This window comes from Equus przewalskii, chromosome 10 (genome assembly GCF_037783145.1).
Source record: "Equus przewalskii isolate Varuska chromosome 10, EquPr2, whole genome shotgun sequence".
Classification (NCBI taxonomy): domain Eukaryota; kingdom Metazoa; phylum Chordata; class Mammalia; order Perissodactyla; family Equidae; genus Equus; species Equus przewalskii.
In genome coordinates, this window is record NC_091840.1 from 33,871,231 (window position 1) to 33,885,179 (window position 13,949).

General features: G+C 37.3%; 1 protein-coding gene across 10 annotated transcripts in view; it reads left to right on the forward strand.

Moving 5' to 3' along the window:
• The first annotated feature begins 30 nt into the window (after positions 1-30).
• The window catches only part of RPS6KB1 (ribosomal protein S6 kinase B1), a 45,032-nt gene continuing 31,113 nt past the window's right edge, over positions 31-13,949 (forward strand). For 7 of the 10 annotated variants that reach the window (XR_548255.2, XR_011523444.1, XR_011523446.1 and 4 more), the window contains exons 1-4: positions 131-271; positions 9,928-9,977; positions 11,019-11,139; positions 12,455-12,523. Coding sequence is in view for 3 of the 10 variants with exons in the window: in XM_008541294.2 (XP_008539516.1) it covers positions 131-271; positions 9,928-9,977; positions 11,019-11,139; positions 12,455-12,523 (381 nt within the window). In the remaining 7 variants the exon portion in view is untranslated. Of the gene's footprint in view, positions 272-757; positions 879-9,927; positions 9,978-11,018; positions 11,316-12,454; positions 12,524-13,949 lie in introns of those variants that run through there. The other 3 variants (XM_008541294.2, XM_008541317.2, XM_008541301.2) reach the window with 3 other exon arrangements.

Consider the following 13,949-nt stretch of genomic DNA (forward strand, 5'->3'; position numbering starts at 1 on the left):
CACAGAACCGTGTACGCATGCTCCAGCGCTGAACTTGAGGAGCCAGTCCAGGGCCTAAGCGCAGACGCACTGTGCCCAAGCAGCCGGTGATGGCGGCAGCGGCGGCGGTGGCTGCGGCGGGTCCGGGCCCATGAGGCGACGACGGAGGCGGGACGGCTTTTACCCAGCGCCGGACTTCCGAGACAGGGAAGCTGAGGACATGGCAGGAGTGTTTGACATAGACCTGGACCAGCCAGAGGACGCAGGCTCTGAGGATGAGCTGGAGGAGGGGGTGAGGCCCGGGGTCCCGGGGGGCCCGAGGTGACAGGGCTGGGACGGCAGCGCGGGCCCTGGAAGCCGGGCGCGTGCGAGAGCGTGGAGACCCCGGGGGGCGCGAGTAGCCTCCGGGAGGAGCCGAGGCGCCGAGCGGCCCGAGGCAAGGGAGCGGGCGGGGCGGACCTGGCCCTAAGTGTGAGGCCGCTGAGGGGCTCGCAGGTGCAGGTCGTGCCCTTAGCCCCAGATCAGCGCAGCCCGGAACAGCCTGTTGGTGGAGGGAACCAGAAAGGGCGTGTGTTGGATTCCTCGAGCTGCTGGACTTGAGTGTGGCGGGGCGCGAGTGGTGTGAGCATGTGTTGGGGGGAGGGGGACTGCGCTTGCTGGGTGTCCCGTAAGTGCAGGTGAAGTGCGGAAGGGTTTCCCTGGAGTATAAGATTTCGAGTATTAAATCTTCAGACCTCCCACAACCACCTCTCTTCTCGGCCTGTCGCTTCTCTCCTAGGAAGCGCTCAGCTGTTAGAAGTGACAGCTGAAAACTTCTGTCGGGAGTAGCGCTGCCGCTGCTGTTACAGCCACCAGGAGTTTTATTTCGGGAGCAAGGGGGCTCTGCTGCATCTTCCAGGGTTTGTTTGTTTGCTTTTTTTTTTTTTAACCCCCTTCCGTGTGACTTTTTAAAAAAGTATTTATGACGACACACGGCATTTGTAGCTTGCTTTTCCCCCGGTTGAAGATGTCTACATTTTTCAAAATGCTTTATGTAATTTTGGGATGGAAAAAAAACAGCGTTGACAGCTGTGATTTGGCTTGCCAAAAATAAATTGCTTGAATTGAGACTTGTGAATGGTGGTGTGAGGGCTTTCCTTGCTGTAATTTAGGGTGCTAAATTTAGAATTGTTTTTCCCAATGCATAGCTTGGTTTCACCTTTGCTGTCTTAGTAGTTTGTCATTCTTTGTAGAATATCTTATTTCAAGATAAATTTATTGAAAAATCACAAATTGGACCTGAAGTTCAAAAATGGTGTTGTACTAAATCTCTGATTCTGAGTAAATGATCATTGATGATAACCTCATGGTAATTTAGGTTCTATTGTCTAGATGAGTACATGGGTTAGTGACTGGTGTCATAAATTTGCTTATAACTACATAAGGGGCTTCCCTTTCTTTCTTTCATTCGATTTCCCTCCTCTGGCAAGTAAGTTGTACTCTGCTTATTGACAAAAAATTGAAATACTATGTATAAAGAACTTTGAACACTTTAAGAAACTAAGTGGGGGAGAATAATGCTGTTCTTTTCGTAATCAGATGAGTCTAAATCAAAATCACGCAGTTTGGAAGGTGGGTATTGAGATATGTACTTTTTAGTATCTTTGCTGTGAAGTTCCAGATAGCCTCTGAATTGAACATGTGATACAGTAAATACAGTTAGAAACAAATGTGAGATTACTTTCATTACATAAAGCTTACTCTCATCAGTTATACTGGCTCCATATGGCAGTGGCTTTGGAGCAGGGCAGGGGAGAAAACGGGATAGGAAGGCTGCTTTATAAAATCTTCATCAGTAGAACTGATAGAATTTCCAGATCATGGGTTGATCAGGAGAAGTTAAAGGATTTGGAAGTAAAGTACTGTATTACAATTTCTTTTATGCACTGGAACCTCGTTGGGATGTGTTTTGGCCTACTCCTGGACATTTGTTTTGCTGGGTACAAGCAAATAGGATTTTGAGAAAATGTGGAGACGAGGCCAGAGAAATTGGTGGAAATAGGAAAGAAAGAAAGGTGGCCACTATTCTGGGGAGGGAAACTTTGGGGAAAGAACAAAGATAATTAAAGAGGATTTTGAGGAAGGGCCTTCAGCAAAATATATCTTACTTAGCAATGCTTTTGGAGTTGAAAATGTTTCTTTGGGTGTGTCATTCTAAGAGGTGCCTCAAGGTGGACAAGCGAAAAGAGTTGGAGTGGGATTGGTTTGGTCACCCAAGGTGATTCAGCAACATCCAGTTTTCTTTAAGTTAAATTTAAAAATTCTGAAAGATGAGAGTAGTTTAGATTCTTGGAAAATCTGGATATTGTGAATTTATAATAATATAATTAATATTCTGGCTGTGAATTTATAACCTTTAGTTTAGTGTGCCAACTTTTTAAACATTGCTACATATCAGAGTAGCCTCACTTTTTCATTTTATAGTAAGGGAACTGAGGCATAGGCCAGAGAGATGATTGCCCAAGCCCACATAGATAACTAGTGGTAATATCTTCTGGCTCAGTTCAGCGAGCTTCTTTGGATAGCTTCTTCATTGCATTTACTAGGTCTTGTTCATAATGTACCTCTTTGTGTTGTGTCTGAAATGAATTCACATCCTTCCAGCCGTGCTCCCTACATGACCTAGAATAAATTGCTTAATCTCTCTGACACTTTTTTCTTCTCTGTAAATGAGGGTTACATGAGATAAAGTATGTGAAGTACTCTCAGAATATCTTGGCATAATAAGCAGTTAGCTAGTTCATGGAGATAGAGCTCGTCAGTGTTACTCATTGCCAAGGAACAATCCTGCAAGTTTACCTTCATCTGTACCTAGAGACTTAATAATGAATGCAGTTATCCTAGAGGTGCTGCATTTTTAGAACTGGAGTATCTTTTTTTAAAATCATTGGACCTATTTAGAGATATATGCCTTTTTAAGTATGTTACACTGAGTGAATCTGTATTAGTAAATATATGTATTTACATAGCATAGTTAATTCTTCAGTGAGCAGAAGATGAGAATATATGAATACATTTATGGATAAAGCTGAATATCTGCTACCTAACTAAAAAAAAGACCCTGATTTAATAACTCTGAAGACTATATTAAAAACAATGGGTAAAAGGGTCTTTTGGGGGACGGAGCTTGGGGTCGAATCTTTTTTGTTTATTTTTTTTTTGTTTTACTGGTGGTATACTTTGGGGACAGTGAGTTGAAACTAAGGGAATGGTTTCCTCTAGAGATTTTCTTTTTTTTTTTAAGATTTTATTTTTTTCCTTTTTCTCCCCAAAGCCCCCTGGTACATAGTTGTATATTCTTAGTTGTGGGTCCTTCTAGTTGTGGCATGTGGGACGCCGCCTCAGCGTGGACTGATGAGCAGTGCCATGTCCACACCCAGGATTTGAACCAACGAAACACTGGGCCGTCTGCAGCAGAGCGCGCGAACTTAACCACTCGGCCACAGGGCGGGCCCCAGAGATTTTCATTAGATTATGAAAATATTGGAAACCTCTGCTTTCTGTGAAGAAAAAGTTAGAAGAATAATAGAAAATTGTAATGCAATTTTAAAAATCCTTAATTTTTGCTCTACTAATTCAAAATTTGAAATAGTCACAGAGGTTTACTACATGAATTTCAGATTGGGATATCAGATTTTTATTGAGCAAAAAGTTTAAAATTTTTTAGTGTTTTGAAAAGCAAAGTGCTGTATAGGTAGTATGTATTCAAATATTACGATTATGAAAAATTATAGAAAAACATCAATGCTTATCTAGCATTGTAATAGATACTATAAAGCATTTTTATTTTTTAATTTTTTTACTTTTTTATTTTATTGAGGTCATACTGGTTTACAACATTGTGTAATTTCAGGTGTACGTTATTATATATCAGTTTCTATATAGACTTCATCGTGCTCACCACCAGTAGTCTAGTTTTTATACGTCACCAAACATATATGCTCCTTTACTCCTTTCCCCTACCCCTCCACCCACTTCCCCTCTGGTAACCACCAGTCTGTTCTCCTTATCCATGTGTGTGTTTATCTTCCACATATGAGTGAAATCATACAGAGTTTGTCTTTCTCCTTCTGGCTTATTTCACTTAACATAATACCCTCAAGGTCCGTCCACGTTGTGGCAAATGGGACGATTTTGTCTTTTTTTATGGCTAATATTCCATTGTATATATATATATATATATATATATATGTATACACACACACACCACATCTTGTTTATCCATTCATCAGTTGATGGGCACTTGTGTTACTTCCACATTTGGCTATTGTGAATGATGCTGTGATGAACATAGGGGTGCATAGATCTCTTTGTATTGTTTATTTCATGTTCTTTGGATAAATACCCAGTAGTGGGATAGCTAGATCGTATGGTATTTCTATTTTTAATTTTTTTTTTTTTTTTTAAAGATTTTATTATTTCCTTTTTCTCCCAACACCCCCTGGTACATTGTTGTATATTCTTCGTTGTGGATTCTTCTAGTTGTGGCATGTGGGACGCTGCCTCAGCGTGGTTTGATGAGCAGTGCCATGTCCGCGCCCAGGATTCGAACCAACGAAACACTGGGCCGCCTGCAGCAGAGCGCGCGAACTTAACCACTCGGCCACGGGGCCAGCCCCTCTATTTTTAATTTTTGAGAAGTCTGTTTCCATACTGTTTTCCATAGTGGCTGCACCAGTTTGCATTCCCACCAGCAGTGTATGTGGGTTCCCTTTTCTCCACATCGTCTCCAACACTTATTTCTTATCTTGTTAATTATAGCCATTCTAACAAATGTGAGGTGATATCTCGTTGTTTTGATTTGCATTTCTGTAACAATTAGTGACATTGAACATCTTTTTGTGTGCCTGTTGGCCATCTGTATATCTTTTTTGGAAAAATGTCTGTTCATACCCTCTGCCCATTTTTTTAATTGGGTTATTTGTCTTTGTTGTCTTTGTTGTTGAGTTGTATGAGTTCTTCATATATTTTGGAAGTTAATGTAAAGCATTTTTAAAAAGCCCAAGATTTTGGGCAAGGTTCACCCCTCTTCCCCCAATTCATCTGAATTACTGAATCTTGCTTTATAAGGACATGTCTGTGAACAGCCAGACAAATGAATAAATGATTTAATGAATATCTAGATTAAGGATATTTCACCCATTCTGTAACAATTTACTTAGATTTTTATAACATATGCTCTCTTTGATTGGGACTTTAGACATATTAACTTGAATTTATATACAATTTTAATTTAAAACTTTGAGAATAGTTATTCTGGTGGGCTAGTTTGAAACAGTGTATCTTGTACAGTAACTTAGATGACCAGGATTCCACTTTGTCAATCATAGTGGCACACACAAAAAAGCATTGAGTGGATTGTAAAGTTAAAGGCAGCAGGAAAAAATCTGAATAAAATTTCCTATGAGAGAATTGTCAGTGTGTATTGTATAACGTTAGCTTAATGCTTCTGGTGTGAGACTTTTCTGAAGGTAACACTGAGTAGCAGAAAAGAGTTGTGCCTCAAATGCTTCAACTGTAGGAAGTTATAAGCACAGATGCAGGTGGTAATACAGGCCTGGCTGACTCCGGAAATGAAACATAGCCACAGGGCATATCTTTCTAGGTGGCTTCAAAGTCATGGTTCAGTGTTAACTACTCTGTGGTCTTTAATTAAGAATTAAGTAGAATTACCATTAAAGAAAAAACTATTATATAATACCAGTTTTATCACATTTGAAAGAAGTTAGTCTTTTGTCTTTAAAGTGAAGCCACCATATGTGATTATATGAAGCATCAGAGACAAAAAACTTTTAACCATAACCACCCTTACTGTGCCCCCACGCCCGAAAGAAACTGTATCAAGTTGAAACTGCAAGAATTTTTTTCCCCTTGATACTGCCCCATCCATTTGCCTCAGTCTAGTCATGAAACATATGTCCCTGGTGTTAAACATCTTCCTGACTTGTTCATACCATGAGCAAGTTATGACTAAAAACTTGTTTTTTCTTGGGTATTTGAGCACCCACTGTGTGAAAATACTATCAGTTTTCTTTGTGTATCTTCACTGTGAAGAAAGATATGTTTGCTTAAATATTTTTTGAATAATTCTAAAGTTTTCGATAAAAACTTCTAATTCTTTAGGGCCTATTTTCAATTAAGTGATATCCTTTTGTATAAATTGAAAGAGTTCATAATCAGGCTGTATTCAAGAATACTCATTTTAAAGCTATATTTTGTAATATTAATAACAATTTCTGCTGCCCAGTTATTTATTTTTTTTACAATTCACTGACTTTTAGTATAGAGTTGTACGACCATCACCCCAATTTAGTTTTAGAACATTTCTGTCACCCTAAAAGGAAACTTTGGGCCGATTTAAGTCACTTCTCATTGCCACCCCCAGCTTCCACTGGTCTACTTCCCATCTCTATAAATTTGTCTTTTCCGGACATTTCATATAAATGGAATTATACAATATGTGGCCTTTTCTGTCTGGCTTCTTTCATTTAACAGAATGTTTTTGAGAGTCTTCGATGTTGTAGTATGTATCAGCACCTCATTCTTTTTTATGGCCAAATAGTATTCCATTGTATGGATCAACCACATTTTATTTATCAATTCGCCGTTTGATGTTCATTTGAGTTGTTTCCACTTTTGGGCTGTTGTGAATAATGCTGCTATGAATATTTGTGCCCAAGTCTTTGTGGAACATATATTTTCATCCCTTTTGAGTAGGTACCTAGGAGTAGATTTGCTGGATTATATGGTAAGTCTCTGTTTAATTTTTGAAGAAACTGCCAAACTGTTTTCCAAACTGGTTGCACCGTTTTACATTCCCACCAGAAGTGTATGAGGGTTCTAATTTGGCTACATCCTTGCCAAAATTTTTATTTTTCTGTCTTTTTAATTATAGCCATCCTAGTGGATATGAAGTGGTATCTCAGTGAGGTTTTGGGTTTCATTTCTCTAATGGCTAATGACGTTGAACATCTTTTTATGTGCTTATTTTCCCATTTGTTTATCTTCTTTGGAGGAATGGCTATTCAGATCCTAACCCATTTTTTAAAAATTAGAGTTTTTTTTATTATTGAGTTGTACAAGTTCTTTATATACTTTTATGCTGTGGGTTTTCTTTTTTTAAGATTTTATTTTTCCTTTTTGTCCCCAAAGTCCCCCGGTACATAGTCGTGTATTTTTAGTTATGGGTCCTTCTAGTTGTGGCATGTGGGACACCGCCTCAACATGGCCTGATGAGCGGTGCCATGTCTGCGCCCAGGATTTGAACTGGCAAAAACCCTGGGCCGCCAAAGCGGAGCATGCTAACTTAAACACTCAGCCATGGGGCCGGCCCCTGTTCGTTGCCTTTTCACTTTCTTGATAGTGTTTTTGGAAGTGCACAAGTTTTAAATTTTGAATAAGTCCAGTTTATTGATTTTTTTCTTTAATTATTTGTGCCTTTGGTGATGTGTCTTGAGAAATCATTGCCTACACCAAGAATTGAACATTTATTCCCTCTGACGTTTCTTCTAAGAGTTTTATGGTTTTAGCTCTTACATTTAGGTCTATGATCCCTTTCGAGTTAATTGTTTTTTTATTGAGGTCATAATACTTTATAACATTGTGACATTTCAGTTGTACATTATTATTTGTCGGTCACCATATAAATGTGCGCCTTCACTCCTTGTGCCCACCCTCCAACCCACTTCCCCTCTGGTAACCACTAAACTGTTCTTTTTGTCGATGTTATTTTGTCTTCCACATATAAGTGAAATTATACAGTGTTTGTCTTTCTCTGTCTGGCTTATTTCAACTACCATGATACCCTCAAGTTCCATCCATGTTGTTGCGAATGGGATGATTTTGTCTTTTTTTATGGCTGAATAGTATTCCGTTGTGTATATATATATATCTACCACATCTTCTTTATCCAGTCGACAGGTACTTGGGCTGCTTCCATTTCTTAGCTAAAGTGAATAATGCTACAATGAACAGAGGGGTGCATACGTCTCTTTGCATTGTTGATTTCATGTTCTTTGGATGAATACCCGGTAGTGGGATAGCTGGGTCGTATGGTATTTCTATTTATTAAAAAAAAATCTCCATACTGTTTTCCATAGTGGCTGCACCAGTTTGCGTTCCCACCAGCAGTTGTATGAGGGTTCCCTTTTCTCCACATCCTCTCCAACATTTGTTATTTTTTATCTTGGTGATTATAACCATTCTGATGGTGTAAGGTGATATCTTAATGTGGTTTTGATTTGCATTTCCCTGATGATTAGTGATGTGGAACATCTTTTCATGTGCCTATTGGCCATCTGTATGTCTTTGGAAAAATGTCTGTTCATATCCTCTGCTCATTTTTTGATTGAGTTGTTTGTTTTTTTGTTGTTCAGTTGTGTGAGTTCTTTATATATTTTGGAGATTAACTCCTTGTTGGATATATGATTTGCAAATATTTTCTCCCAGTTGATGGTTTATCTTTTTCCTTTATTCCTGGTTTCCTTTGCCTTGCAGAAGCTCTTTAGTCTGATGAAGTCCCACGTGTTTATTTTTTCTTTTGTTTCCCCTGTCTGAGTAGACATGGTATTCAAAAAGATCCTTCCAAGACTGATCTCAAAGAGTCTATTCCCTATATTTTCTTCTAGGAGTTTTATGGTTTCAGGTCTTGCCTTTAAGTCTTTGATCCATTTTGAGTTAATTTTTGTGTCTGGTGTGAGGTGGGAGTCCAAAGTAATTTTTTTGCATGTGACTATCCAGTTGTCCCAGCACCGTTTCTTGAAAGACTGACTTTCATTGAATTTTCTTGGCATCTTTGTCAAAAATCGTTTGACTGTAATGTAAGGGTTTATTTCTGGACTCTCAGTTCTATTTCACTGATCTGTGACTGTCCTTAAGCTAGTACCACACTGTCTTGATTGCTGTTGCTTTGTAGTACATTTTGAAATCAGAACATTTCAGTTCTCCATCTTTGTTCTCCTTTTTTGAGATTGTTTTGGCTATTTTGAGTTCCTTGCATTTCTGTATGAATTTTAGGATCAGCTTGTCAATTTCTGCAAGAAAGGAACCTAGGATTTTTATAGGATTGAGTTGAATCTGTAGACCAATTTGGTTAGTATTGCCATCTCAGCAATATTAAGTCATCTGATCCATGAACATGGAATGTCTTTTGATTTATTTAGGTCTTCTTTAATTTCTTTCAGCAGTCTTTTATAGTTATCAAGTGTACAAGTCTTGCACTTCTTTTGTTAAATTTTTTTCTAAGTATTCTTATTGATGCTATTGTGAACGGGTTATCTTAATTTCATTTTTGAATTGTTCATTGCTAGTGTACAGAAGGTTAATTAAATTTTGTACCCATTTATACTATGATCAGAATAAATGTTTGGCCAACATGACTCCTAACAATTTGAGAGTGTTCCTTAATTATTTTGCTTTGATCAGCCACATGGTACACTACAATATCTTGGACTGGGTGTGGTTACTTTAGGCTTTTAGTTAGATTGTAGTTACATTTAAGGCTTATAGCATTATGTTAGTCTTGTGTTTTAGAAACATATCAGAATAGCTTTTTGTGTAAATCATTTGATTTAGGAACTCAGAATGTAGTGCCTTTAGTTTCATAATACACAAAATATATATTTTTAATAAATGTAATTTTTGAAGGAAAAATCATCTGGTTTTATTTGTAGATCATTTGTGAGTAGCATCTGTAGCTTAGTTGTCATATAAAATTAAAAGTGAAACCCCACAGTATTGTTTGTGTACCTTATTTTGTTCATCACCTCAGTTGCCTGTTATTAAAGTATAGAGAATTTTTAAGCTGGTTTATTTCATTTCTTCTCCTGAAGTAATGGGGTGAAGCATTAAACATTTTTATTTTGTGTTTATGAGATTATTTATATTTAAAAACTTTAACATATTTTTCAGGGTCAGTTAAATGAAAGCATGGACCATGGGGGAGTTGGACCATATGAACTGTAAGTTTATATGAAAAGATTTTATTGTGCTGTCTTTTTTACAAGTCGGTTATATCAGCTCCAGTTCATAGCCATCATGTGATTCAAGTAACCTGTTCTTAAATATCTAGTCATGTATATAGACTTGGTTTATTGAGTTTGGTAACAATATAATAACATATCCAGGGTTTTGAGATCATGTGTGAATTTTGAAAAAAAGATATTCATTCAAATTCAGAATATACCAAATATGAGCCTGAATGGGTTGGGAATTTTTATAAGTTTAATATAATCACCTTTTCTTACTGAAAAATAAAATTTTAAGAAATGCTCCCAAAAGTTAAATGCTTCTTGTTTTGCTTGTAATATATCATTCAAACCGAGATTTGTGCATTCTTAAGTCATTTTAGGCAAGCTCCGTTAGGCAAGTATGGTGATTAATCTGCTCTGTACCCCACCCTCAACTAAAAAGCCTTGAGTTGGGAGGAAGACTGAGAAGATCACTCATGTAGAAAGCATTTAAGTGACAGACAAAATTGCCACCCTTTTTGGAGTCTTTAAATCAAGCTAATAGCAAATATGGAAAGATGCATGAATATATTTTATTAGCGAGAATTTTTGTAGCATAAAGACTTGAACTAATTGGGTACTTTTAGAAAGCTCCCAGATTTTCTGCTGAAGTTGCCAAATGAGGTGGGATAATACCTAATCTCATAGACACTTTAAATGAACTTAATTTGAATAACAGAAGGCTTTTTTTGTTTGTCAATTTAATAAACTTGCTCTGATTTATCTTAGTTTGGGGATGGCTGATGCTTATGAAAATAAATTAATAGCACATTCTGTAAAGAAGCAGATAAACAATTATCAAGCCATCTTAATCGTTACCTACCATGTCATTGAATCATTAGTTTACTTAGAGCATAGATACTAAATTTGCTATCATGTACTTTTTACCTTATACTTAATTGGATTACATTTCTCTTTCTCCTCTTTCTAACAATATGCTGAAGGTAATTTAACTTTTTGCAAATTTACTTTTGGTTTTGCTTTTCTCCTCAGTGGCATGGAACATTGTGAGAAATTTGAAATCTCAGAAACTAGTGTGAACAGAGGGCCAGAAAAAATCAGACCAGAATGTTTTGAGCTACTTCGGGTACTTGGTAAAGGGGGCTATGGAAAGGTAGGAAGTATTTTTGAAATGAGAGCTGTTGTCTGTCTTGGGTAGATTAATTTTATACCCTGGTTCCAGCAGTCCTCTTCAGTCTTTGTTTGCTAGCTACCAGCAAAGGATGTGATCACTTACCTGGTGTTATTTCAGGGATGTACAGAAGTTCTCCTCTTCCTACCACCATACAGGTAAAAACCTGGCACATAATAGACACTCGGTCAATATTTGTTGAATGAATAGGCAACTGTGCCAGGCGAAGTCTATTATTAGAGGGTTCGTTCCTTCCTTTGGTTAAATGGTACCCTCTGTAGGTATCCTCTTAAAAAAAACAAACAAATCACTCCTTACTTATAAGAGGCATGGCACAGTAAGTTGTTATCTGTTACTGAGACCTTAATCTGAATTGGTTTTCTTTGACTTGTAGTATCTGGAGCAATAGAGTTAGGGAAGCTGAAGAACATAAGAGGGGGGAAGAAAATGAAGAGAACTTCTTAGTTTCATAGTTTTGCCTAAGGCTTTCTAATTTAAGACCTCACCTTTGCATGTTCTGCCCAAGAAAATTTATACCTAGCCCTTCTTTATCAAAAGACAGAATTTGGATACATTTTAGTAGTTAGGATTAAGTTTAAGAATTATTTATACTGTTGTGTAGTGTTAATTTTTGCAAAGCATGACATTTGTAGTTCATTCTTAGGCTTAAGGACACGTTCTAATGTTCTGATCATCTTGAACGTGTAACACGTGCACTTTGAGTCTGCATATTTTTTGAGTCTACATATGGTATGAGTCTACATGTTGCATTTTTGAGTCTACATATTTAACACATATTGCAGCTGTTGCATGAAAATTTTTTATAGTTAGCCATTTTAAGGAATAGGTAAATGGTAGTTCCTGTCAACTATTATTAAATAGTTTTATCTGAAGCAAGAACAGTGGCTTCCCTGAAAGAAATTTATGAAATATTTTATAATTTTTATGTTTGGTATTATGCTTCTGGGAACCCTGATTATGGCATTTTCTAAGCAAACTTGTATTTTATGTATTTAGTAACACGGAGTACTTATCGTTAGACAGTCATTGCCCAACTTTGCCACCAGATGTCAGCAGACCAAACAGGAAAGTTCCATGTTGTGTAATAGATTTCACTACTAAATCTTTAATATAGTCTGCTCTTTTAGATCATCATTTTTGCACACATCCTTCATAGTAATAGTTTTTATAGGAATATAAACTACTGTATCTTTTGTTTCTTATAAATGGGAATTAAGGGAGTGTGACTAGCATAGTTTAGTTTTAATAACACAGATACTTTCATTTTTTTATCCAGGTTTTTCAAGTACGAAAAGTAACAGGAGCAAATACTGGGAAAATATTTGCCATGAAGGTGCTTAAAAAGGTAATCCCCACCCCCTGTCTCCCCGAAACTATATTCTTCTTCTTCTTCTTTTGAGGTAACGTTGTATAGGTTTCAGGTGTACAACTTTATAATTTAACATCTGTATACTACAGCGTGCTCACCACCAAAAGTGTAGTTTCCATCTGTCACCATATAATTGACCCGCTTTACCTTTTTCTCCCTCTCTCCACCCCCCTTCCCCTCTGGTAACCACCAATCTGTTGTCTGCTTCTATGAGCCAAATTATATTCTTAATTGCTATAAAAATCCAGATTTCTGCTTAAAATAAGTTCTCTTAGAATGTGAGATATGTTTTAGTATTGTTATTCCTGTTTTATTTCTGCTTGGTGAGGGTGCAAAGGAGAGCTTTTTCAATTCTCTTCAGAGGTAACTCTTTTAGCTCTTTGTTCTGGTCTCTATATTTCTAAGTAATAAGCATATTCTGCTATCACTTAATTCAGCAGTTTTAGACTTATGTACTGACTTCCTATTTTACTCTTCTTTCCTTCTCCCCATCCTCTCATTTTGCTTCGTTTTTTTTATCAAATCTGCTATTATCTCTGCACACCTTCCAACAACTCTGTAAAACATCTTTCAGGCCTATGTTCTGTGGTCACACTTATTAGATAATGTGTCACTTCCATTTATTTTCTTAGAGGCATCCCATAGGGACCTTCTATCCCCCTGTTCCCATCTGTATTGGTAGTTCTCTGGGCATAGCTGTCATGGAACTTTCCCTTTACCGCAATCCTTGGAATCCTCTTGGCTTCTTCAGTGTTGGATCCTTTGTTTCCTAGATCCCATATCTTCCTTTTTCTTAGTTTATGCCCTTGCTCTCTTGTTTTGGTGACCATCTGCTAGTGCCTTCCTGAGGAAGGGTGCATGAGGGTAAGTTTTTTTGGAAATACTGCATATTTGAAAACTTGCTTATTATACCCTTATACTTGTTTGATTGTTTGAGTGAGGTTTTGAAGTTGAAAATCATCACTCAGGATTTTGCTCCATTTTCATCCAGCATTGAGTGTTTCTGTTGACAAGTCCCTTGCCATTCTGATTCCCAATCCTTTATAGATCTGTTTTTGTTTGAAGATACTTTTACTCTTTCAAGCTTAAAAGTTTCAGTCCTTCAGCTTTAGGAAATTTTCTTATGTGATCTCTTTGATAATTTCCTCCTCTAGTATTTTCTCTTCTTGGAATTGTAGTTAGTTAGATCTTGGACCTCCTGGACTAATCATCTGTTTTTCTTATCTTTTCCATTTGTCCATTTCTTTTTTTTTTTTTTTTGAGTTAATGATAGGTTACAATCTTGTGAAATTTCAGTTGTACATTTTTGTTTGTCAGTCGTGTTGTAGGTGCACCACTTCACCCTTTGTGCCCACCCCCATTCCGCCTTTCTCCTGGTAGCCACTAATCTGTTCTCTTTGTC